The sequence below is a fragment of the Pristis pectinata genome, chromosome 10 (genome assembly GCF_009764475.1).
Source record: "Pristis pectinata isolate sPriPec2 chromosome 10, sPriPec2.1.pri, whole genome shotgun sequence".
Classification (NCBI taxonomy): domain Eukaryota; kingdom Metazoa; phylum Chordata; class Chondrichthyes; order Rhinopristiformes; family Pristidae; genus Pristis; species Pristis pectinata.
The window spans coordinates 90624398-90651775 of record NC_067414.1 but is presented as its reverse complement, the minus strand read 5'-3'; the positions used below and the strand labels follow the sequence as shown (position 1 = coordinate 90651775).

Here is a 27378-nt window from a genome sequence, read left to right as displayed (position 1 = left end):
GTACCTCTTCAAATGTCTTTTCAAATGCTGTAATTGTCCCTGCCTCTACCACTTCTTCTAGCAGCTCATTCCATATACTAACTATCCTCTATGTGATAAAGCTGTCCCTCACATCTCTTTTAAATCTTTCTTTTCTCACTTTAAACCTATGCTCCTCATGATTTTATAAACCTCTATAAGGTCACCTCTCAGCCTCCCTCGCTCCAGGGAAAACAGTCCCAGCCTATTCAGCCTCTCCTTATAACTCAAGCTCTCCAGTCCTGACAACATTCTTGTGAATCTTCTCTGCACACTCCTTAGCTAATCATATCCTTCCTATGATATGGCAACGTGAACTGCCCACAATGTTCCAGGTATGGTCCCACCAATGTCTTTTACAGCCATAATATGACATTCCAACTCTTGTACTCAGTGCCCTGTCCAATGAAGATGAATGTGCCATGCACTGCTTTCACCACCCTGTCTATCTGTGTCACCAATTTCGGGGAACTATGTACTTGTACCTGGAGGCCTCTCTGTTCTACAACACTCTCCAGTGCCCTCTCAATCACTGTATATGTCCTGCCCTGATGTAACTTCCCAAAATATATCCCTTCACATTTGTTTGAGTTAAATTCTATCTGTCATTCCTTCGTCCACTTGTCCACAGGCATTTGTTTGGATACAAGGAGACTCTGATTCTGTGCACACTTAAAGCGTTTTCTGTTTTTATTTCAAGTTTCCAGCATCTACAGTATTTTGATGTTGGATTTCTGTATACATTTTGTTTCCTAGCAGTGTCATCTTGGTATAGAACTCTATCTCAATGGTTAAGATCAAAGAATATGTAATGAAATGTTATACCTGAGGTGCAGATCCCTGTGGGACATCCTGTCAATCGAAGTACATTCCCATTAAGAATAACTGCTACCTCTCAGCTAATTACTCACCAATCTTATAGCACTGCTCCCAATATTGTGTGCTCCAATTTTGCCTGTAATTCCATGTGGTACCTGTTATCACTTGCAGGCCAATTTATTCAGTGACCATAGACAACTCACCATTCACCGTGTTAGTAACTTCCTCAAAATAATCAACGGGACAAGACAAATGTGATCTTGCCTTTGCAAATCTATGCTGACCCTTTTTCTTCAGTTCATACTTGCTGAACTCTTCCTCCATTTTGTTCTTGGTAATAAGATCTACTAGTTTCTCAGAAGTTGACAAGTGCAGGAAGTCCTGAGATCATGACAGAGTTCCATTCCTGAGAACTGTTCATAACCTGAACTGTTTGTAAGTGAACAGAAATGAACAGAAACTTGTGATGGGAGAGCAAGCAGGCATGGGGAGATTGGGCTGTCAGGTGCAGGAAACACTCAGCAGGTCAGGTAGCATCTGGAGAAAAAGAAACGCACTTAACATTTTGGGTTGAAGACACTTCAACCCAAAAGACTTCAGATCTTGATTTGACTGTCTTACTTATCACTATTTTCTCCTTTCATATTTTAATTTGCTCCTCCCATTGACTTAATTTTAGGTTTTGTACCAGTGGCATATCTCTGCCATGAAAACGATGAAGTACAGTAAGGCATTGCCTTGGGCTCCACTATATTTTCACCTTCTCTTTAATGGGTTTGCATTCTCCTTTACCTTTTAATTTCTCAATACATTTATAATAGGTTTTATTAATAATCTGTTATATTGCTAGTTTTTATTTATAGTTTTAAGTAGTTCTTATTTATTTTACTGTGTTACTTAGTTTTTTTTCTTGTCTTCTGTATGACCTTGTTATTTTTGTTACTATCTTTTTGCATAATGTCATAAGACCTGAACTACAAAAATGGAATTTTCATTCTTTAAAGCTTTGTATGATAATGCATGATACGGCATATTATTTGAATCCTTCTCACAGCTCCTCCCCGTCCACCAAAAAACTACTATTTTTGTAAGATAAAATATCTTTATTAGTCACATGTACATCGAAGCACACAGTGAAATGCATCTTTTTGCGTAGAGTGTTCTGGGGGCAGCCCGCAAGTGTCGCCAAGCTTCCGGCGCCAACATCGCATGCCCACAACTTCCTAACCTGTACGTCTTTAGAATGTGGGGGGAAACCGGAGCACCCAGAGGAAACCCATGCAGACACGAGGAGAATGTACAAACTCCTTACAGACAGCGGCCGGAATTGGCCGGGTCGCTGGCGCTGTAAAGCGTTACGCTAACCACTACACTGCTGTGTATGTTTATCTGTTAATGGCCCAACCCAATAATCCTATCTAGAGAGTTTCTGAAAAAAAAAGTTACAGTATTTCTTGGCATATCATCCCTATGGAAAGATGGGTGGAATGTCGTTATGGAGCTTAATTTAGCTTAGCAATGGTAGCTAAGGAAAACTTCCTTTAACCATGGATTCTGAAAAGCTGAGCATCCTGTAAGTTGCTATCTCTAACAAGAGTAGTGAGAAACCATAAATATCTATGAATCCTATAGTGTTTGCTGGTTGGTCTTATAAACTAATGTCTCAAGGTAAATGGCCACTTAGGACAGAAGTAGAGATCTAATTGCACAATATTTTACAAATATTTGGTATTCTGTATCTCGGGGCTATTGCTACTTTGTCTTTTTTTTATACAAGTTACTTTGTATATTCAAGACTGAAGTCAATGTATTTTCGAGCCCCAAGGGTATGTAGGATAATAATGATCAGGGAGAAGAATGGATTATGTATAAAAGTGAATACAAAGATTTTGATTTGCCATTTTTATTAAAAACAACAATTAATTCACTGATGTTGTTATTAATAACTAACTGTTATTGGCATTAGTGTTGATCTGGTCTTTCTGCAACCCTTTACTCTCAGAAGGCAATCAGACAACCAGGAGTGAGCAATAAATGCCAATCTTACCACTTGGCACACCAAAATTTTAAAATTATACCAACTGCAATATGAATATCCATTAACATATTGTTTTGTTTTTCACGTATATTTTTCTCTTGTATTAAACATTTTTCTTTGTTGAATATTCAGCACTACAGGATATCCTGTTCATTGGTCTTTGACAGTGCCACTGTGGAGGCAGTTCAGTTGAAATGTCACCAGAAGTTGCCTTGAATAGAATTTCTCCTGCACTTCGTCCCTTTATCTCCAGTGTGGTTAGAAATGGGAAAATTGGCTTGGATGCTACAAACAATCTCAAAATAACTGACCTTAAATCAGGGTAAGTAATTGATGATTGTATGTTAAAAGTTTAATTCATTTTATTATTTTGTGATGTTTGTGCATGATTTCTATGTTCCCAGGGCAATAATTTAATATAAATTTAGGCAGACACACCAAGTAAAGAAGTAGACTGATGGTTTGATCTCGTTTTATGTGCAAGTTTTCTCATGATAGCTGACATTTAGTAGAAAATCGTATAGTCTTTTTGTTTATTTTTATATAGCTATTACTTCCAGTTTCATGATTGTGAACTTTTACACAATTTTATTTGTTTATAGTGTCATCTATATTTTCCCTTCGTATAAAGGAAAAATATTTTGATACGCTTGCATTAAAAAGGAGTCATAACATTAAGTGTGCAACATGTATGTTCAATATATGTTGTTTGTTTTAGCACCATTTGATAAAATCTGTATTTGCAAAGTCAAGCTGATCTGATGGTTGAAAATAGTGATTAAAAATAGCATTATACAGAAACTCCTTGATACTAAGCTGGGTGGCTTTACATGCCTCACTTTTTAAACTGTTTTCAAATTGTTTAAGTCCTCTTTCTTTCACAACCTCATCTTAATAAATCTAGTCAAAAGGAAAAGAAAAGCATACAAAAGGTACAGAGAGCTAGGTAATGTTAGAGATTTGGAAGAGTACAAGACTAAAAGGAAGGAACTTAAGAAAGAGATTAGGAGAGCCAGAAGGGGACATGAGAAGGCCTTGGCAGGCAGGATTAAGGAAAACCCCAAGGCATTCTGCAAGTATGTGAAGAGTAAGAAGATGAGATGCGAAAGGATAGGGCTTATCAAGTGCAGCAGTGGGAAAGTGTGTATGGATCAGGAAGAAATAGCAGAGGTACTTAATGAATACTTTACGTCAGTATTCACTACAGAAAAAGATCTAGGGGATTGTAGTGGGGACTTGCAGTGGCCTGAAAAGCTTGAGCATGTAGATATTAGAAAAGAGGTGGTGCTGAAACTTTTGGAAAGCATCAAGTTAGATAAGTCGCCAGGACCGGATGAGATGTACCCCGGGTTGCTGTGGGAGGTGAGGAAGGAGATTGCGGAGCCTCTGACAATGATCTTTGCGTCGTCATTGGAGACGGGAGAGGTTCCGGAAGATTGGAGGGTTGCGGATGTTGTTTCCTTATTCAAGAAAGGGAGTAGAGACAGCCCAGGAAATTATAAACCGGTGAGTCTTACCTCAGTGGTTGGTAAGCTGATGGAGAAGATCCTGAGAGGCAGGATTTATGAACATTTGGAGAGGTATAATATGATTAGGAATAGTCAGCATGGCTTTGTCAAGGGCAGGTCCTGCCTTACGAGCCTGATTGAATTTTTTGAGTATGTGACTAAGCACATCGATGAAGGGAGAGTAGTAGATGTAGTGTATATGGATTTCAGCAAGGCGTTTGATAAGGTACCCCATGCAAGGCTTATTGGAGAAGGTGAGGAGACATGGGATCCAAGGGGATATTGCAATGTGGATCCAGAACTGGCTGGCCCACAGAAGGCAAAGAGTGGTTGTTGAAGGGTCGTATTCTGAGTGGAGGTCGGTGACCAGTGGTGTACCTCAGGGATCTGTACTGGGACCCTTACTCTTTGTGATTTTTATGAATGACCTGGATGAGGAAGTGGAGGGGTGGGTTAGTATGTTTGTGGATGATACGAAGGTTGGGGGTGTTGTGGATAGTTTGGAGGGCAGTCAGAGGTTACAGAGCGACATAGATAGGATGTAAATTTGGACTGAGAAGTGGCAGATGCAGTTCAACCCAGATAAGTGTGAAGTGGTTCATTTTGGTAGGTCAAATATGTTGACGGAATATAGTATTAATGGTAGGACTCTTGGCAGTGTGGGGGATCAGAGGGATCTTGGGGTCCGAGTCCACAGGACGCTCAAAGCGGCTGTGCAGGTTGACTCTGTGGTTAAGAAGGCATATGGTGTATTGTCCTTCATCAATTGGGGAATTGAATTTAGGAGCCGAGAGGTATTGTTGCAGCTATATAGGACCCTGGCCATACTCCACTTGGAGTATTGTGCTCAGTTCTGGTCGCCTCACTACAGGAAGGATGTGGATGCCATAGAGAGGGTGCAGAGAAGATTTACAAGGATGCTGCCTGGAATGCGGAGCATGCCTTATGAAAGCAGGCTGAGGGAACTCGGCCTTTTCTCCTTGGAGAGACAGAGGATGAGTGGGGACCTGATAGAGGTGTATAAGATGATAAGAGGTATTAAGCGGGTAGATAGTCAGAGGCTTTTCCCCAGGGCTGAAATGGTGGCCACAAGAGGACATAGGTTTAAGGTGCTGGGGAGTAGGTATAGAGGAGATGTCGGGGTATGTTTTTTTACTCAGTGGTGAGTGCGTGGAATGGGCTGCCAGAAACGGTGGTGGAGGCGGATACGATAGGGTCTTTCAAGAGACTGTTAGATGGGTACATGGAGCTGAGTAAAATAGAGGGCTATGGGTAAGCCTAGTAATTTCTAGGGTAGGGACATGTTTGGCACAGCTTTGTGGGCCGAAGGGCCTGAATTGTGTTGTAGGTTTTCTATGTTTCTATCTTTTCCTCTGCCAACCCCAGTTCACAGTGGTATCCATCCCTCCTATTTCTGGTGCATGAAACAGTTTGTGACACCACTGCTAGTTGCAATCAGATATCAGTTGCAAATCTTGTTAAATTAAACAACTACATTTGAATTGTTTTGGATGCCTTTACTTGTTCTGTTTGGGAACAATAATATTTCTGAGTCAGAAAGTTTGCTTGTTTAAGTACCAGAGAATTTAACAAGCTCCAGAGTTGTTCCCAGGGCAATAACTTAATATAAATTTAGGCAGACACACCAAGTAAAGAAGTAGACTGATGGTTTGAGCTCGTTTTATGTGCAAGTTTTCTCACAATAGCTGACGTTTAGTAGAAAGTCGTATAGTCTTTTTGTTTATTTTTATATAGATATTACTTCCAGTTTCATGGTTGTGAACTTTTACACAATTTTATTTGTTTATAGTGTCATCTATATTTTTCCCTTCGTATAAAGGAAAAATATTTTGATACGCTTGCATTAAAGAGGAGTCATAATGTTAAGTGTGCAACATCCCATTACCAAACGTACCATCCTTAAGATGAAATGTTTGATCAGTGCTACTACGAAGAGCAGGAATTTCTTGAGCATGCTGGCCAAAGAACCTGAAGTTTGCTGAGTGCAAAATGGATGCAGTGTTTGTAATTTTAAGAAAAGGTGGGGGCGGGGGTTAAAAATAATTCATTATCAGTGTTGTGTGGGAAGATGTTTTTGGAACATATTGTGAAGTCTAATGTAATTATAATCTATTTTTAAAGATAAATTCAAATAAACATATCCCAGTACGATGTGATACATTTTCCAGCTTTCAACTTTGGTTTTGTACCATCTGAATAAATGACTTGGATTTTGTCTGAAGCAAATTCGGTTGTTGCAATTCCTGTAATTTTCCTCATGGTTGTTACGAGTGTTATCAGGAATTGTTTTCTATTTTAGTTTTGAAATTGGTCTTTGGTCCTTCCTTTCAGATGCACGTCATTAACACCTGGACCCTGTTGCGACCGGTTTAAGCTGCACATTCCATATGCTGGAGAGACGCTAAAATGTGAGAATTATTTTATATTAAGAAATTTTCTCATTCTAATTGGATAAAATGAAAATGTGCATATAAAACTTCCGGGAACGTGCTGTGGAACTTTTATGTAACTAGTACTGTTCATGAATTGTCCAGAAATTACAATCGTGACTCTTTTTAAACTGACAGGTTTGCTTTCCTGTAGGAAAAAACAGCTTAAAGAGCTTAATGTAGGAAATTATTATAAATATTGAACAGCAGTGTAGGAGCTATGGAAAGCAATTGAAAGTATGATTGGAATTGTGAGTTTTTAAAAGAGGCCTTTGGTGAAGTAAGAGTGCCAAAACAAAGGATCAAGGCAGGAAGCTGGCTTGTGATGGCTGAAGACCCTGCAGTGAATGAGGGCGAAGAAGAAAGGGATGGATGAAGCCTAAAGTCAAAAGGGCAGGATGGAATATAAAGCTGAAAGAGATTTTTGAGGTGTTCATTAAGGAGTCTGTGGAAGTTGTAGAAATTGCTAAGGACAAGACGAATAAGACAAAATGTGAGAAATGGAGTTTGAACAAATACAACTCGTGGAAACCAGACACTGGGCGAGAGTTCCATTTGAAGAAGTTGAGTTAAATGTTCATGAAAGCATGGGGTTTCGATACCTGTGATAATGAGGTGGAGGTAGATGGAACTCTGGAATCTTGCAGCAGAGGAGGTGATGATTTGGTACTGTACATGTATCTTCTTTGAAAGGGTGTCACATTTAGGCTTGTCTTCAGCTTTTTCCTAATACTATAAATTAGTCCTCATCAAGTAGTATCTATATGACTTTTAAATGCTCCTCAGAAATCTTTTCAGTACATTTTCAATGCATTCCAGATCTTATTATGTCAGTAGAAAAAAATTCACTATCTGAGATCTTTTAGAAATTACTTTAAATCTGGTTGTCAATCTGTTTTCCAGAATAATATCTTCCCTCCTTGTTTTTACAAAATCCCTCCATTTTGAATACCTATTCAGTTCACCCTTAAATTTCCACTATTCTCAGGAAAAGTAGACCAAACCCAGCTTCTCTAGTCCATCCATGTCACTGAGGTCCCTCAGCCCTGGAATCATTTCTGTAAAGTCTATATCTTTTTCTAAAGTTTGGCATCTAGAACTGAGTATAGTGTTAATGGTAGGGCTCTTGGCAGTGTGGAGGACCAGAGGGATCTTGGGGTCGAGTCCATAGGACACTCAAAGCAGCTGCACAGGTTGACTCTGTGGTTAAGAAGGCATATGATGTATTGTCCTTCATCAATCGTGGAATTGAATTTAGGAGCCGAGAGGTAACATTGCAGCTATATAGGACCCTGGTCAGACCCCACTTGGAGTACTGTGCTTAGTTCTGGTTGCCTCACTACAGGAAGGATGTGGAAGCCATAGAAAGGGTGCAGAGGAGATTTACAAGGATGCTGCCTGGATTGGGGAGCATGCCTTACGAAAACAGGTTGCGGGAACTCGGCCTTTTCTCCTTGGAGCAACGGAGGATTAGGGGGGACCTGATAGAGGTGTATAAGATGATGAGAGGCATTGATCATGTGGATAGTCAGAGCTTTTTCCCGGGGCTGAACTGGTTGCCACAAGAGGACATAGGTTTAAGGTGCTGGGGAGTAAGTATAGAGGAGATATCAGGGGTAAGTTTTTTACTCAGAGAGTGGTGAGTGCGTGGAATGGGCTGCCGGCAACGGTGGAGGAGGCGGATACGATAGGGTCTTTTAAGAGACTTTTGGATAGGTACATGGAGCTGAGAAAAATAGAGGGCTATGGGTAAGCCTAGTAATTTCTAATGTAGGGATACGTTCGGCACAGCTTTGTGGGCTGAAGGGCCTGAATTGTGCTGTAGGTTTTCTATGTTTCTATAAGCATAATACCCCAGTCATGGTCAAACTAGCATTTTCTAAAGGTTCATCCTGACTTCCTTGCTCTTGTACTCTGTATCTCTATAAATTAAGCCCAAGACTTTGGATGCTATTTTAATCACTTTTTGAACGCCCTGCACTTTCACTGACCATTCGCACGTACCCCAGATTTCCTAATTCTTTTTCACCTTTTTATTGATGAAATAACCTCTTCTCACTCATCCTACCAAGTGTAACACTTCAGGTTTCTCAGCTTAATTTCATCTGCCATCTATTTGCTATTCTTCCAGTCAATCTGACGGTTCATAATTCACTGTCCTTCCACATTGTATCATCTGCAAATGTGGAAATTGTTCTATTCACCAAGCTCAAGCTATTAATATTTAAGTGGTGATACTAGTATCGACCCCTAAGAAATCCCACTGCAAGCTTCCCTCCAATATGAAAAACAACTTTTCACTGTTATTCTCTGTTACTTAACCACATTGATATCCAAGCTGTCACTGAGCCTGGATATCAATGTGGTTAAGTAACAGAGAATTTTATTACATGCCCTTTGATCCTGCTGAGTTCTTTTTGGATAAAAGAGGACAAATCCAGCCCTTCGAATTAACATAGAAGAATACAGCACAGGAACAGGCCCTTCAGCCCACCACATCTGCGCTGACCATGTTGGGAATCTAACTAATCCCATCAGTCTAAACATGGTCCGTATCCCTTTATTCCCTACCTATTCATGTGTCTTTCTGAATGGCTCTTAAACATTGCTTCTACCACCTCCCTTGGCAGCACGTTCCAGATACCTACCACTCTCTGTTTTTTTTTAAAAAATGCACCTTGCACATCTCCTTTAAACAATCCCCTCTCATCTTAAACCCATGCCTTCTAGTATTTGACATCTCTACCCTGGGAGAAAAAGGCTGATGATCTACCATATCTAAACCTCTCATAATTTTATATGCTTCTGTCAGATCGCCCCCACAAAGCCTGAGGCACCTGGTGTTGCCAGACTGCCTGCCATCCAAGAACGAGCTAGGCCTGAGCCTGCTTAGCTTCCAAGATTAGATAAGATCAGACGAGTATGGCCAGAGGTCACTTGACCAGCTGGTCTGCTCTCAATCATCAGCAAATCGATGGAAGGTATTGTTGACTGTGCCCAGTTGGGATTCACCAGCACCCCTGTGCTCCAAACATCATCACCACCTTGGCACAAACATAGACCGAAGAGTTGAGAGTGACTGCCCTTGACATCAAGGCAGCATTGACAAATGTGACATAAAAGAGCCCCTGTTAAGCAGAGGTAAATGGCATTAAGGAGAAAACACTCCAATTTTTGGAGTAATACCTTGCGCCAGCAACCCGGTTCAATTCCCACTGCTGTCTGTAAGAAATTTGTACATTTTCCGTGTCTGCGTGGGTTTCCTCCGGGTGATCCGGTTTCCTCCCACATTCCAAAGATGTACTGGTTAGGAACTGTGGGCATGCTATGTTGGCGCCAGAAGCATGGTGACACTTGCAGGCTGCCCCCCAGCACATTCTTAGCAATGCAAAAAGATGTATTTCACTGTGTGCTTCAATGTACTTGTGACTAATAAATAAACATCTTAATATCTTAACAAAAGAAGATGCTTGCGTTTGTTGGAGGTCAATTACCCAGCCCCAAGACATCACTGTAGGAATCCCTCAGATCCTAGGTTTAGCCCATCTTCAGCTTCTTCATCAATGACCCACCTTCCATCATCATGTCAGAAGTGAGGATGATTAGACAATTTTCAATTTCATTTCTAACTTGGAGAATGAAGCAGTCCATGCCTACATGCAACAAGGCCCAGACAACATTCAGGTTGTGCAACTGATAAGTGGCACATTACATTCATGCCACAAAAGTGCCAGGCAGTGACCGATGACCCCTGAACAGTAAGGAGAGTAACCACTGACTCCTACCATTGCCGAGTCCCCCACCATCAAATCCTGAGGGTGTGTGAGAGGTCACCATTGGTCAAGATTCAATTAAACCAGTCAGATGTATTACAGCTACAGGAAGAGGTCAGAGGCTGAGTATCCTGCAGTGAGTGACTCACTTGAATAGCCCAAAAGCTTTCCATTATCTTCAAGATACAGGTCAGGAGTCTGATGGAATACCGTTTACTTCCCTGAATAAGTGCAGCTCCAACACGTGAAGCCCAACATCATGCAGGTCAAAGCTTCCACTTAATTTATACCCCATCAACTATAAATATTTATTCCCTCCACCACCCATGCACAATGGTTACAGTTGCGCTATTGACTGAGTACACTGCAGTTACTTGCTGAAACTGCTGTAACAGCACCTCCTAAACCCTTGACGTTTACAACCAAGAAGGACGTGGGCAGTAAGTCCCCTCCAAATTGCAAGCCGTCGTTATTTGGGAACATATTACCATCCCTTCATTATCGCAAGTCCCAAATCCTTAAACTATCTCTACCCAACAGTGTTGTGGGTGTCACCTTGTCAAAAGCAGTTAGAAATGGGCAGTGAATTCTAGCCTGCCAAATGACGTGTGCTTCCTGAAGATTAAATAAAATATGCTGTTCACAGCTTCGTAACTAGTTATGCGACTAACACTTTTTTTTGCCTTCGTATTCTGTCATTGCATTTACTGTAAACATTGTACATTTCCTGCTTTGGAAGTCATAGATAATTAAAATCTTTCATTGAAACCCAGCTAAGCTGTAAATTTTCTTTTTTGAGCCTGAAAGTTTCCACTCTGTTATCCATGATTTCCAATGGGATTCTCAATATGTTTTACATTGATTGGCTCGAATATGTCATGCATGGTCGGCCATGTCTAACCAATCTTTAGTTTTTTGAGGAGGTTACCAAGAAGGTCGATGAGGGAAAGGCAGTGGACGTTGTCTACGTGGACGTTGTCTACGTGGACTTTAGCGAGTCCTTTGACAAAGTCCCACATGGGAGGCTGGTTCAGAGGGTTAAATCGTTTGGCATTCAGGATGAAGTAGCCAATTGGATTCAACATTGGCTTAGCAGGAGAAGCCAGAGAGTGGTAGTAGATGGTTGTCTCTCTGACTGGAGACCTGTGACTAGTGGTGTGCCGCAGGGATCGGTGCTGGGTCTGTTGTTGTTTATCATCTATATTAATAATTTAGATCATAATGTAAACTGGATCAGCAAATTTGAGGATGACACCAAGATTGGGGGCGTAGTAGACAGCAAGGAAGGCTATCAAAGCTTGCAGCGTGATCTTGACTGGCTAGGAAAATGGGCTGAAAAATGGCTGATGGAATTTAATGCAGACATGTATGAGGTGTTGCACTTTGGGAGGACAAATCAGGGTTACGCTTACACAGTGAATGGTAGGGCACTGAGGTGTGCAGTAGAACACAGGGACCTGGGAATACAGATCCATAGTTCCTTGAAAGTAGCATCACAGGTAGATGGGGTTGTAAAGAGAGCTTTTGGCACTTTGGCCTTCATAAATCAGTGCATTGAGTACAGGAGTTGGGATGTTATGTTAAAGCTGTACAAGACGTTGCTGAGGCCAAATTTAGAGTATTGAGTTCAGTTCTGGTCACCTACCTACAGGAAAGATATCAATAAGCTTGAAAGAGTGCAGAGAAAATTTACAAGGATGTTTCTGGGACTTGAGGACCTGAGTTTATAGGGAAAGGTTGAATAGGTTAGGACTTTATTCCCTGGAGCACACGAGGGTGAGAGGAGATCTTACAGAGGTATATAAAATTATGAGGGGTATAGATAGGGTGAATGCATACAGGCTTTTTCCCCTAAGGTTGGTTGAGACTAGAACTAGAGAACATAGGTTTAAGGTGAAAGGTGAAATATTTAAGGGGAATCTGAGGGGAAACTTCTTCATTCAGAGGGTGGTGCGAGTGTGGAACAAGCTGCCAGTGGAAGTGATAGGTGCGAGTTCAGTTGTAAAGATTTAAGAAGTTTGGATAGGTACATGGATGGGAGGGGTTTGGAGGGTTATGGTCCCAGTGCAGGTAGATGGGACTAGGCAGAAGATCAGGTTGACGTGGACTGGATGGGCCAAAGGCATAGTTGAAGTCGGGTTGGCTACTGGACAAATACCTTGCAGATGGAAAAGCTGGTTTGATGGATGAAATAGGCTTGCATGAACATGGTCAGCTGCTTGTAATTATTTCTGCTTGTGGGCTTTTTAACAAGAGCAATTTTTGTTTTCTAAATTTTTTTGCATGTTGCCAATAATATACTAAATACAGTATGCCTTTTGCCATTGAATGAGTGGACCACATTGTTTTTGTTTAATGAAAGACTTTTCTTTCCACTCTTCTTTCAAACTTCACTCTCTTAATAGCATAGTGAGTGGCACAGTGACACAGCAGATAGTGAAGCTGTCTCATATTGAAAGGCCTGGACAGAGTGGACATGGAGAGGATGCTTCCATTAGTTGGAGAGTGTAGGACCTGAGGGCACAGCCTCGGAGTAAAGCGATGTCCCTGTAAAGCTGAGATGAGGAGGAATTTCTTCAGCTAGAGGATGGTGAATCTGTGGAATCCGTTGCCACAGAAGGCTGTGGAGGCCCAAGTCATTGGGTGTATTTAAGGCAGAGATTGATAGATTCTTGATTGTTAAGGGCATTAAGGGTTATGGGGAGAAGGTGGGAGAATGGGGTTTAAAAAAAAATCGGCCATGATTGAATGGTAGAGCAGACTCGATGGGCCAAAGGGCCTAATTCCGCTCCTATATCTTATGGTCCAGCGACCCAGATTTGATTCTGACTTCTGCTGTATGTGTGTAGTTTACACATTCTCCCTGTCCTCCAGTCCAGCCACCCATCTCCCCCAAAACCTGCTGAAGATATGCTGATTGATACTTGAATTGCCTAGTATAGATAGAAAGCAAAAGAATCAGGGTGAGGGAAGTTGAGAGGGATTGGTGTTGTTAGATGCCTGATAATTGGCAGAGATGTGGATTGCAGGCCCTGTTTCCATAATGCAGGCCAAAAAATTGCCTGCTCTCAGACAATCTGATGATGCTGTTCAGGGATATAAGTAACTGGTGTAGGTTGGTCGTTTTCAACCAAATTTGTGGACCCAAAAACTTTTCAAATGCAGGAGAAAAGCCAGGAGAAATCTTAGGCTTAGTGCACCAGAAACTAGCAGCTGATTTTGCCCTCTGAGTATGCCCAGTCTAAATGCACCAAAGTTATAGAACAGTACAGCACAGGAACAGCCCTTCGGCCCATGATGTTGTGCCAAACTAAGCTAATCCCTCTGCCTACACAATGTCCATATCCATCCATTCTCTGCACATTGGTGTGCCTATCTAAAAGCCTCAAACACCTCCATCTTATTTGCCTCCACTTACCACCTTTGGCAGCACATTCCAGGCACCCATCAGCCAGTGGAAGTGATCAGATTTTTTTCATGCTGAGGCTATCTTCACAACCACATCCCTCTCGACTCTTTTCAGCACCCTTACCTTGGCCCCCTGACTCTCTTCCCCTTCAGCTCTTCTTCCCACACCCCTTTTACACACTCCTGATGAACTTAATAAATGCACTGCAGTCTTTTGCATGAATATAATAAAGATGATTGTGACACACTTTTCCTTCACTTCAGTGATGATTAAAAAGCAGATGCCTGTTAGTAGCTGTGACTCGCCGTGGCAAGTTATTCTCAACAGGGTTGTGAAGTGTCAAACTGAATATAGGAACTTATTCCTTTTTTCGGGGTTTGCCAGTTACGTTTTGAAATATGTTAGGAGACAAAAACTAACAAAACTAGAAGCAAAAGTAAGCCATTTACCCCTTGCACTTACCCCATCATTCAATACGATCATGGCTGATCTTTTCTTTCAGTACCACTGAACCTCCACAACCCTCTTGGGCAGAAAATTCCACAGATTTGGTACTATTTTCTCAACCTGGTCCTGAATGTCTGATCATTATTTTTAGAATGTGATCTCTGGTTTTAAACACTCTAATCAGGGGAAACATCCTCCCTGCACTTGTCTTTCAAGCTCTAAGAATTTTGTGTGTTTCAACAAAATCACTTTTTTTTGAAATCTAGAAAGCACAGCCCAGTCCGTAAAACCTCTCGTCAGGAAAACACCGACATGTCAGAAAGTAGTCTGATAAAACTTTGCTGCATTCCCTTTATCACAAGTATACCCTTCCTTGGATAGGGAGACCTAACCTATACACAGTATTCCAGATGTGGCCTCTCTTCAGGACCTCACATAATTCCAATAAGATGCTTTTAATACTCATTATGTTGAAAAATAAATTAAAATTGCAGGAAGGTGTTGCTTTGAAATGCTGTATTTTAAAAGAATATGTAGATTTGTCTCAGAAGTAAATCTTTGCAATTTTTTTAAAATAGTACTTTCACCACCATTAAGATGAGGAACAGAGCACACAGTTGAAATAATATTAGGCAGCTGGTGTAATGGATGCGAGTTATTGCTTGGATTAATTTAATTGACTGACTACATGGTCTAGTAATCTCCAAGCATGACTAATATACATTTGTACTTCAATAAACAGTGGATTAACAGTTTAGTGATCCATGTAAAGTAGTGTATAGATCAGTTGAGATTTCTCATTCACTCACCTGTGCATTTTTGATTAAGCACATATAAAAACTAATATTAGTTTTCCTGGCCTGGGATGGTGGTTCTGGCTTAAGAAAAAAAGGTGACTTAACAGTTATGGTTTAGGATGCCATCTATAAGATGTTGTAGTCGAAGTAAAGAAAATAGAACGTTAGAACTAAGAGCAGCAGTGTGCCATTTGGCTCTTTGAGCCTCTTCTATTATGTCAAGATTATGTCTGATCTTCTACCTTAGTCCCATTTTCTGCACTGTCCCCATATCTCTACATTCCCATAATATCCAGACATCTATTGATCTCAGTTTGGAATTAATTTGATGACTGAACCTCCACAGCCTGCCCAGGTAGAGAATTCCAAAGATTTGCTACCGTCTGCGTAAAGAAATTCCTATTTATCTCAAGTCCTAAATGACATACCTCCTATTCTGAGATTGTGACCTTTGGTTCTAGACTCAATGAGGGAAAACGCATTTTTTCAAGATTTAAGTATTTCATATCCAAAGCAAATTGTAAATTTTGGTGATGTTATTCGTATTGTGGGAACTTACTATTCTGAATTTAAAACACTTATAACTTGAACCATTGGTCGTATTTTAATTCTGTGGTTACTGTTATAGATGGGATATAAACAGAATCAGTTTGAAAACTCAAGTAATACAAGCATTAAGTAATATTTAAAAAAACTGCTTCACTGCATTGCACTTTTGGAAGTAGGAATATCGTAAAATAATAATTGTCTTTAGAATCTTTCAAGTGACTAAAAATGGTCTATCATATATGCTATGCTCTTTAGTGAGCACATGAAGCATACTTTGGCATTTTATGGTACAATATACATACCAACTTATGTTTTGGGAATGTCACCATCAGTAGTGCATCTGGTTTGTGTACAGTGTTTACAAAAGATTTGTCAAAAGTTCATTCTGTTGAAATTGTATAAATTGTTAATATCTCGAGTAGCAAAGTCATAAGAATTGCAGTGGGATATAATAAGTATACTGTATACATTTTAAATTTATGCATGTGCCCCATCTTTTCCACAACTCCAAGTTTCTACATTCTTCAATGTTTCCACTCCTACTACGACTTCAAAATGAGTCAAACCTAGTTTTATCTCACTTCGCCACCATCCTTCTCAACACTTCCCTACTGTCCAGCTCAAGAAGGCTCTCCTGTCTTCCATCTCTATCAGTTTGATTGTAGCTCTAGCTTCTACTTGCTTCTGGAACCTTCCTACTGCCCCCGCCTCCAAGTAGACCTTCCCTCATTTACTTGCTGCCATGACAGTTTGGCATAATCAGTAGATATTGGGTAAGTTATTGCACAATGTCAGTACAAAACTCTTCTCTCTTGTATCATCGACATGCTTTTTTTGACATTTATTCTTATTAAGCCTCAGCTTTCTCCAGTTAAATGTTGAGAATATTGACTGCAGACACCTATCAGTTGCTGTTTCACTTGCATCAGACTGTTCACACTTTGTCCAATTTGAATTACAAATTAAAAGTACAATCTTAAATTCTCTGTTACAAACACAAGTTGCTTCCTTAGGAGACATTGTCTATTTCATTACTGATCTTCAGCTCTCTGCTCCTGAAATCTTCAATTATGCTTCCACTAACTATAGACATACAGTAAAACTCCACATTTACAGCACCCATGGGATTTTGGTGGTGCAGAAATGCCAGATTTACTGGACTATTTGATGTTATTCCTATTAATACTCCAACCCACTTTTTCCCCCACTTTTTTATGGCGGCTACACAGTAATACAATTTTCTCAATGAACCTGGTGAGTTTAAAGGAGGAGCAGGAAAAGGGGCCCCAGTAAGTTTAAAGGGAGCAAGGGAGACGTCACTTGGTAAGCCAGATATTGAACCATCTGGAGTTCCAAGCAATCAAATAGTGGATTATCAGGGTCACTATGTAGGTTCACGACGACCACACCTTTGCTTCCAGAGATGTTGCTTGACCTGAGTTCATCCAGCAGCTTATTTTTTTGCTCCAGATTCCAGCATCTGCAGTCTCTTGAGTCTCCAACAGATTATCAGAGTTTTATTGTATTGTCTTCAAGATATTTCCAATTAAAATGCTCATCTATGTTTTGAAATGTATTTTGTTGCCTTGCTCTTCTCTACCTCTCTCAATTCCTATACCCATCACCCTGATTTCTTCTTTCTTTTGACTTCCTGTGCATATCCATTCCCCATCTATTATTTGAGTGCCTTTGGACACCTGTGTTCCAGAGTCTGGAATTCCTTTCCTCAACTCTTCCAACTACTTCATTGCCCACAAAAGGCTCCATTGGCCAGGCTTTTGCTTACCCTTGCTATTATCTGTCTTGATGCAGTTAAAGGGATTGACAATTCAGGGGGGTTCATACTTGTGAAGTGCCTGTTATTATTTATTATACATTAGAGTCATAGAGTTATACAACATGGAAACAGGCCCTTCAGCTCAACTCGTTCATGCTGACCAAGGTGCCTACATGAGCTATTTCCACTTGCATGTGCTTGGCTCACATCCCTCTAAACCTTTCCTATCTATATACCTGTCTAAATGCCTTTTGAATTTTGTAATTGCACCTGCATCTACCACCTCCTCTGGCAGTTTGTTCCATACATTCACCACCCTCTTTGTGGAAAAACTTGCCCCTCGGGTCCCCTATAAATGTTTCCTCTCTCACCTTAAACCTATGCCCACTAGTTTTAGACTCTCCTACCCTGGGAAAAAGACTATGACCATTCGCCCTATCTATGCTCCTCATGATTCTATAAGCCTCTATAAGATCACCCCTCGGCCTCCTTCACTCCAGGGTAAACAGTCCCAGCCTTTCCAATCTCTCCTCATAAATCAAGCCTTCCAGTCCCAGCAGCATACCTGTGAATCTTTTCTGCGCCCTCTCCAGCTTAATTCCATCCTTCCTGTTAGTATGGCGATCAGAACTGCAGATAACATTCCAGGTGTGGTCTCACCAATGTCTTGTACGGCTGTAACACAATGTTCCAATCTCATTGCCCTCACTGATGAAGGAGATTGTGCCATACACCTTCGCCACCCTCTCTAACTATGTCACCACTTTCAGAGAACTATGTACTTGTACCCCTTGGACTCTCTGTTCTACAACACTCCATGGCATCCTGTTATTCACTATGTATGACCTGCCCTGGTTTACCTTCCCAAAATGCATCACTTTTCACTTGTCTGAGTTAAATTCCATTTACCTTTCCTTTGCTCATATACCCAATTGATCTAGATCCTGTATAACTTCAGACAACTTTCTTCACTGTCCACTATACTGCCAATTTTGGTGTTATCCACAAACTTACTAATCATGCCACCTAAATTCTCATTCAAATCATTAATATATATAATAAACGACAGGGGCCCCAGCAGGGATCCCTGCGACACATCATCGGTCACAGGCCTCCAATCTGAAAAGGAAACCTCCATGACCACTCTCTGTTCCCTCTCACCAAGCCAATGTTGTATCCACTTGGCTAGTTCACCCTAGGTCCCATGTGACCTAACCTTGCGGCCCAGCCTACCGTGCAGGACCTTGTCAAAGGCCTTTCTAAAATCTACGTAGACAACATCCACCACACTGTCCTCTTCAATGCTCTTGGTTCACCACTTCAAACAAAAAAAACAAATTTGTGAGACACAATTTCCCATGCACAAAGCCATGCTGACTATCCCTAATCCTCGCCTTTCCAAGTACAGACAGATCCTGTCTCGCAGAATCCTCTCCAGTAGCTTTCCCACCACTGACCTTAGGCTCACTGACATGTAGTTTTCTGGCTTATCCTTGCAGCCCTTAAAGGCACATCATTAACCACCCTCCAGTCTTCCAGTACCACATCAGTTAAAGGCACCATTTGAATTTGACCTGTTGAATATTGTTCCAAAAACTCATGTATTTACCACTCTGAATGAAAATAGTTCCTCTTCCAAAGTTATGGTCTTTTTTCCTTTAATTGTGAAACTCAACAGGCCATCAGGATGGAAGTGTCTACTGCACTGGAGATTGTTTCCTTTGTTAGTTTCCAATTGAAAGTCCTGCAATAATTTCAATTGGAAATTAACAAAGGAATTCAATTGATATTCATTTCCTATAAATATGAGGATATTTGAAATGACAAGATTATTTTGGTCTCCTCTTTAAAGAAAGGATACACTAATGTTGGAGGCAGTCCACTTGGCTAATTTACGGGATGAGAGTGTTATCTTACCAAGAATGGCTAAAAAAACATTAGACCTTCATTCTTTGCAGTTTTGAAAAAATGAAGGGTAGTTGGTGGGGAAAGGGGTTCAGTTGGGGAGGATGGTTGGGGGTCGAAATACTATGTAGATTTAAGGTGTAAGAATGGTGTTTCAGTGGTGATAGAGAAAATCCAGGCTATTTGTACTGCAGTGGTTAATATGAAAAGGAATTAGAGAAGGAAAGAGAGGTAAGGAGGGGATGGAAAGAAAACAAAGTAGGAAAGGGAAGGAGGACAAGGGAAGGCTAGGAACAATAATTGGGAAGGAAGGAAGGAGCAAGGAAATGAAGACAAAAAGAAAGAAATATGACAAGAAGTTAAAAGGTGCTCCAAGGGAATTTAACAAGTGTTTAAGCCAGTGCAGAATTAGGTTGTTAAATACGTTAGCTTTTTGTCAGTTACAGTTGAGATATGAAAGTAGAATTTTCTTAGTATGGGTCACCAAATGCTTGTAACGCAAGGCGATTCTAGGAAGTTTTGCTTATGGTGAAGTGATTACACGAATGCAAGTTCTAGTTGAGGTAATTAGCCTGAAATCTGTAACAGTGATTTAAGTTGACAAAGCAACTTAAAATGCAAATTGTTTATAGAACAGCATTATGAGATTAAAAATGGGAAGATATGTTTGTGCATACAAGTTAGGAGCAGAAGTAGACCACTCAGACTTTCAAGCCTTCTACATTTTATGTAATAGTGGCGATCGATTGTAATACCAAGTCTGTGTTCCTGCATATCCCTGGTAACTTTGCTCAGCAACCCCTCTATTTCTGCCTTATTTTTAAACAGTGACAACAGGTTCCAGACTTTCCCAAAAGCAGAAACATCCAATGCACATCCACCCTGTCAAGACCCCTCAGAATTTTGTTTTTAGTCAAGTGGACAATTTTACTTTTTCCCACGTTATATCCCATTTGCCAGATCTTTGACCAATCATTTAACTAATCTATATCCTGTCATATTCTCCCTTTGTGTTCTTCACAATTTTGCTGCCTTTGGGTCATTGGTAATTTAGTAAATATATCCTCAGTAACTTCATTCCAAGTCATTTATATAATGTAAAAAGTTGAGACCCTGCACAGATTCCTGTAACACACCACTCACTACATCTTGCCAACCTGAAAAAGACCCATTTATACCAATTGTTTCCTATTAGCCAGCTAATCTTCTACCCACACCAATATGTTACCTTCTTGCATTACAGTCTTTTATTTTCCACAATAACCTTTGATGCAGTACCTGATCAAATGCCTTCTAGAAATCTAAATTTAGCACATCCATTGTTTACCCTTCATAAACTTTGTGTTGAAGAATCAATGTCCTATCTACATTTAAATATATAAGAATGAATACGTAATTATTACATGTCATATCAAACAAGAAAAGGCTGATGAATTTTTGAGTTGCAATTCAAAAAAATAATTTAAAAATAGCAATAGAGGGCACTGATTTGCAATATTGAGGAAAACTTTGTAAAGTAACAGGAAATAATCAATTATATCACAGACGTCAGAATATCTGTAGCCCTCTGCTGCCCATGCCAAATGGACATTTAAAAAAATAAAGCTATTGTATGATCTCACCAGTGCGAAATTAGAAATTCATATCATTCAGAATCAATTAGACAAATTAAAGGACAACCAAAATAACAGGAAATCTGCTATAAGTCTTTACCGGATAAGAGATTGAGTAAGATCAGTCTATTCTATTCCAGTTGCGAATAATGAGAGGTGATCTCATTGAAACGCGTAAGCTTCTGAAGCAGATTGACAGCATTGCTAATGAGAGGCTGCTTCTTGCTAAACAAACTTGAACTAGGGGCAGTCCCAGAACAAATTATGGGCCATTTAAGACTGGTGTGTAAGTTTGTTTCTCAAAGCAGTGAATTTTTGTATTTCACTAATAGGAACTTCAGATCCCTGATTATTGAGTTTATTGAAGGCTGGAATTGATAGCATTTTCGGACAACAGGGAACTTTGGAACCTGGAGGATAGGTAGAAAATTGGCCATGATCTCACTGAATGGCACAACAGACTCTTTTGAGTTGGGAGCAGAAAATTGCTTATCATCTCACTCCTGATCACCACCCAGTTCCTCTTGCTGGACTGTAAGCATTGATTTGATTAACGATCTCCAGGTTGAATAATTTGTAAAATTATTGAGGGTCATGGGTGATTGAAAGTGACATGGACAAACTTAATGTTGTAGATGTGTGTCCTTGGAGGATGCCAACACATGAAGGGAAGGGGTAGAGGAAAACAATTGACAAGAAAGAAGAAATACATATTATTCATTAAGCCAATCTAACAGATTAGAATCTTGGCCAGAGTGTCAAGTTACCTCTGTCCTGTGTCTTTGCAAAGACTAGCTTCATGATTAAGTCATGAATAACAAAATAAATTTTGGCTTGTTGTTTTCAAGGGGACATTATTTTCAACTGTCATTATCCAGACCTTCCTCCAGATTTCATCTTTGGAGAAGATATTGATTTTCTACCTGAACCCACAATGCTCCATGTGAGTTTTATTTTAGAATTTATAATTTGATTCTTACTCATGCTACATAGAATGGAATATCGTCTCTGAATAATCTGACTTTGATAGGATCCTGGGACTCTGATGTGACCCTTAATTGAAGTTCTACTAGTGTTTATTAAGCCAATTAGTTAAATAGATTTTAATTTAATGATGCATGAAACCTCAACTTCTTATGCAAAAATAAATCTGTTGGTGATTAAAAAGGTACTTTGAAAGAGCCATCAACTATATTCCTCTGCATGTCTTATTACTGTTCTCTATGATGCATCAATAGGATTTGGGGAAAAGCTGTAATTTGCCTCTTTCATTTGAGACAAAGCATAGACTTGAAAGGTTCAAATTTTTGCAGGGAGTTTCTTACGTAGTTGTTAACGTTTTCAATGTAATTTTATGTTGTCATTAAGATGCATTCTGCAGTTTAAAATGAATCAAATAAGTGTAGAGCTAATTACTTCCTTCACCATATGTGGGTGTTGCTGTCAAGTCCAATATTTATTGCCTATTTCTCATTGACCTTGAGCTGAGTAGTTTGCTAAACCATCTTGGAGGTAAGAGTCAGCTGATTTACTTGGCTTGATGGTCAAACTTAAATGATTCGGCTCATTATTAATAAAGAGAGTAGTGTAGCGGTTGCTACCGCGGAATAAAACAAGACTCTACTCGGAGGATTGCCAAACAGAACTGGTTTATTTTCCCGCCTTGTGCGGGCCCTTTAAGGGAGAAAAACTCCCGCCCAAAAAACCGGCAATGACGTAAGTCCTACGTCATCAGGACTTTCCCGCGCGCGGGTTCTCCCCGTCGCTCGGAAAGACGAGGCCCGCCGCCATCTTGGGCCTCGCCGCTCCGACGCCGCGCGACCCGACTGCCGAGCCGGTTCGCCCGACTAGACGGTGAGTCGCCACACAACCCCCCCCAGAACCGGTGAGACAGTCCCCAAGGTCCGTGGGCTGTGCCAGCTGCCGCTTAGGGGGGCGGCCTCTGCGTCGTGGCGTGGCAACCTCGACAGGCTGTTGCAGATCCAAATGGGCCGGTTTGAGGCGGTCCGCCGTGAAAACCTGTTCCCTGCCTCCAATGTCCAAAATAAAAGTGGATCCGTTATTCCGTATGACTCGGAACGGTCGCTCATATGGTCGTTGCAATGGCGCCCGAGGTGTGCCCCTGCGAACGAAAACAAACTTACAGTCCCGTAGTTCCTTGGGCTGGCAGGATGGGGCTTGACCGTGCCATGAGGTGGGAATCGGGGCCAAGGCGCCGAGCTTCTCGCGCAGTCTTTGTAGAACTGCTGGGGGTTGTTCCCCTTGGTCCTGAAGGGCAGGTATGAAATCCCCGGGGACAACTAGTGGCGCCCCGTATACAAGCTCAGCTGACGAAGTGCGGAGGTCGTCTTTGGGGGCAGTGCGTATGCCGAGCAGGACCCAAGGCAGCTCGTCAACCCAGTTAGGACCCTTCAGGCGGGCCATCAAGGCCGATTTTAGATGGCGGTGAAAACGTTCCACCAACCCGTTTGATTGAGGATGGTAGGCCGTGGTGGTGTGCAGCTGCGTCCCTAGCAGGTTCGCTAATGCAGCCCAGAGACTGGAAGTGAATTGGGTGCCTCTGTCTGAAGTGATGTGGGCCGGAACGCCAAAACGTGAGACCCAAGTTGTGAGCAGCGCTCGGGCGCAGGAATCAGTTGTGATGTCAGTCAGGGGGGTTGCCTCAGGCCACCTCGTGAACCGGTCCACGATGGTAAGGAGGTACCGGGCTCCTCTTGAAACCGGCAGAGGGCCCACGAGGTCGACGTGTATGTGGTCGAACCTCCTACGGGTAGGCTCGAACTGCTGTGGTGGGACCTTGGTGTGTCGCTGGATTTTTGACGTCTGGCAGTGCAGACAAGTCCTGGCCCACTCACTGACCTGTTTGCGCAGGCCATGCCAGACAAACTTGCTGGCGACCAGTCGGACTGTAGATCTGATGGATGGGTGCGCCAACCCATGTACCGAGTCAAAAACGCGTCTCCGCCAGGCTGCAGGGACAATAGGGCGGGGCTGACCAGTCGCAACGTCTCAAAGTAGGGTCCGCTGACCTGGACCAACCAAGAAATCTCGGAGCTGCAGACCCGAGACTGTGGTTCTGTAGCTGGGCAGTTCGTCGTCGGCTTGCTGTGCGTCAGCCAGGGCCGTGAAGTCGACACCCAAGGATAGGTTGTGGATGGTTGGTCTGGAAAGTGCATCAGCAACGACATTATCCTTTCCGGAGACATGTTGGATGAAGTCTCCAACCTGGGCGGCTGTCTCCTGGTCCAGAGAGCTAACCACATGGTAGTACTTCGTGGAGTCGGAGGTGATCTGCCGAAGGTGGAATTGCGCTTCAGCCTGGTCAAACCAGACGCTGGGCCGAAGTGTCCAAAAGGTGGGCAGCTTGAGGGCCACTGCGTTGGCTGCTGCGCTGTCGTCCATTTCGCAGGTCCAAAAGCCGTTTGGACCGTCGGGGTCACCAATGTAGCGGTTGCTACCGCGGAATAAAACAAGACTCTACTCGGAGGATTGCCAAACAGAACTGGTTTATTTTCCCGCCTTGTGCGGGCCCTTTAAGGGAGAAAAACTCCCGCCCAAAAAACCAGCAATGACGTAAGTCCTACGTCATCAGGACTTTCCCGCGCGCGGGTTCTCCCTGTCGCTCGGAAAGACGAGGCCCGCCGCCATCTTGGGCCTCGTCGCTCCGACGCCGCGCGACCCGACTGCCGAGCCGGTTCGCCCGACTAGACGGTGAGTCGCCACAGTAGCTTTTTTCTAAGCAGACGGCAAGAATGGGGCCTGATGATAGGAAAAGGAGTGTGCCTTGACTTCAACAAAAATGTTAAATCTGTGAAATCAAACACACACCTGATGAGAAAAAGTATTTTAGGTTCTGAACCAACAATCAACTAGCTGGTAGAATTTCTGGCTCATGCTCGCCTCTTGTGTCACATTCTTGTTTCCTGTCAAACAAAGATGTGGAGTATTTATCAGGGGGAATGGTGTATCCTGTGTGCACACCCTGTTTTCAATGGGCAAATTGGGTGTGTGTGTAATTGCAGATTTCTCTGTATTCATAATTTATCACTAGAGATGGGTGGTACACTATCCAATGCATTAACAATGGCTTATTCAGGAACTCTTAAGCTCCATAACTGAATTTTACTACCTATCCTAATAACTTCTGATGTTTTTTTTCCCCAATAGGTCATATCTGATAGTCAAAGCCTTTCATTTGCAAATATTGATTATTAAAGGGTTTGTTTGACCAACCAGCATATAAACCAATACTTTGTGACAGGAAAGTATATGATGCATTGGACAATACATCTTTAATTCCAAAAATCCCTCCTGCTGATGTGGCATATTGCCAAGCACAGAAAAAGTGGTGATTCAGTAGAGAATTTCTACCAACAGTTAATAACAGTCTTTTCTTTAATCTCTAAGGAATTTTTTATTAGTTCCATTTAAATGCAGAAGAGTTGTGTGTTGCTGATAGGTTTTCTTGTGAAATCACGATGCAGGTCATCCAGTGAATATGTTGTATTTGTTCAAAGCAGCCAATGGCTCAGACTTTTGTTTCCCATTTGAAACTTGAACTTGCCTATTGGGCTTGTTGAATGCAGTGAGTCATTGTCTATGACAACTACTTTGCCCAACTGACATAAATGAAATAACCAAATTAGGAAAGGAGTGGCTGTATCAATATAGCTCCATTTATCTAAAGATATTATTCAAAGGGCTGATGCTAAAAATGACTCCAATCATATTATCAGTACCAGCATATGAAAATTCTGGGCATTATCAAAAAACTGATTTAAATAATTTTGAATCATAGGGCAAGAAATGCTTTTCTTTTTGGCAAGGTACTTGATATTGAATATAAACTGCTGATATTACATATAATTTGCTAGTTCCTAAGCAGGATATTGTTAAATGCAATTGATTTTTTTAAATTTAGTTTTTGTACCTCTTTGTAGCTCGTGATATAATTGAAAATTTTAAGGTCAGGTATTCTGAGATCAAAAGAGCACGCACTGGAACTGAAAATACATACCTAAATTTGCCTATCACAAACATTCTCACAGAACAGTTTTTGGGGTGAGCTTAAAAAACCTTTGATAGATGGTAATTGACTGGAGATTGGGATCATTTGATAGTACTTTCCAATCAGAAACATTAGATGATAATGTAATGTGATTGTTCATCTGTGCTGTATTTGCACTGCATATTTTTGGAACAACAAGAGGTAATAGCAGAACAATGTCAACATCCCATCTGGGACCTCATGAACATTGTGCCCAATGTGCTATCTCATTAATCAAGGAAATAAACGAGAAGGAATAAAAGAGAAGGAAATAGACATCAGAGAAGGAAATGCTCAAAAAGAGAGAGCTTTAAAAAAACAAGAGAAAATTAAACAATCTGCTGGAAGAACTCAGCGAGTCGAGCAGCATCTGTGGGAGGAAAGGAATTGTCGATGTTTCAGGTTGGAACCCTGCATGAGGACTGAGAGTGGAGCGACAAGTTGGCCAAAATAATGCAGGGTTGTAACCCGAAACGTTGACAATTCCTTTCCTCCCACAGATGCTGCTTGACCTGCTGAGTTCTTCCAGCAGCTTGTTTGTTGCTCCAGATTCCAGCATCTGCAGTCCTTTGTGCTCCAAGGGAAAATTAATGATTTTTAGAAGAACAACAGAATATAACCAAGCTGTTTTGGATTTCTTTTTATACTGGGTTTTGAAAGTTATTGGCAAGCTACATATATATAAAATACAAATGAGGTGCAAAACCAGCTGCATTATTACAAATTGTGGAACCTATTTCATAGGAAATTACAAATACAATATATAAAGTTAATGGCCTATTTAGTTTACATTCTACCACATTAGTGGTTGTACAGTCATCATGGAGTGAAAACAGAAAATGCTGGAAACATTCAGCAGGTCAGGCAGCATGTGGAAAGAGAAACAGAGTTAACATTTCAGGTCCTGGACCCTTCATCAGGATCCTTGAGGACAAGTTCAGCCTGGTAAATGAGTGTGTTAGTTTGGGGGAATAGGTTTGGCTTCTTTTCATGGCTGTGGGTTCAAGGTGTGGAGGGTCATGGATAAGATGAACTGGTTAGGATGAGGGAATTGGAAACTCAAAGTGGTGGAGGGTTATTATAAGTGTCACGGATGTATGTGGGAAGGGACTGAGCAAGAGGAGAAAGAATGGAGTCAAGGTAGGAAGAAATAAACTTGGTGGGTTATTAGCACACCAAAACAATGGATCTGCTCAAACAGTCCTGCTTTTGGATCTTGAGCAGAAGG

General features: G+C 41.4%; 1 protein-coding gene across 2 annotated transcripts in view; it reads left to right on the top strand.

The window, feature by feature from the left end:
* Positions 1 to 27378, top strand: part of babam2 (BRISC and BRCA1 A complex member 2) — a 155451-nt gene that overhangs the window by 5752 nt on the left and 122321 nt on the right. For both annotated transcript variants that reach the window (XM_052025195.1, XM_052025196.1), the window contains exons 2-4: positions 3008 to 3197; positions 6736 to 6812; positions 21952 to 22046. In XM_052025195.1, the coding sequence (XP_051881155.1) occupies positions 3070 to 3197; positions 6736 to 6812; positions 21952 to 22046 (300 nt within the window). In that variant the 5' untranslated portion in view covers positions 3008 to 3069. The remainder of the gene's footprint in view (positions 1 to 3007; positions 3198 to 6735; positions 6813 to 21951; positions 22047 to 27378) is intronic.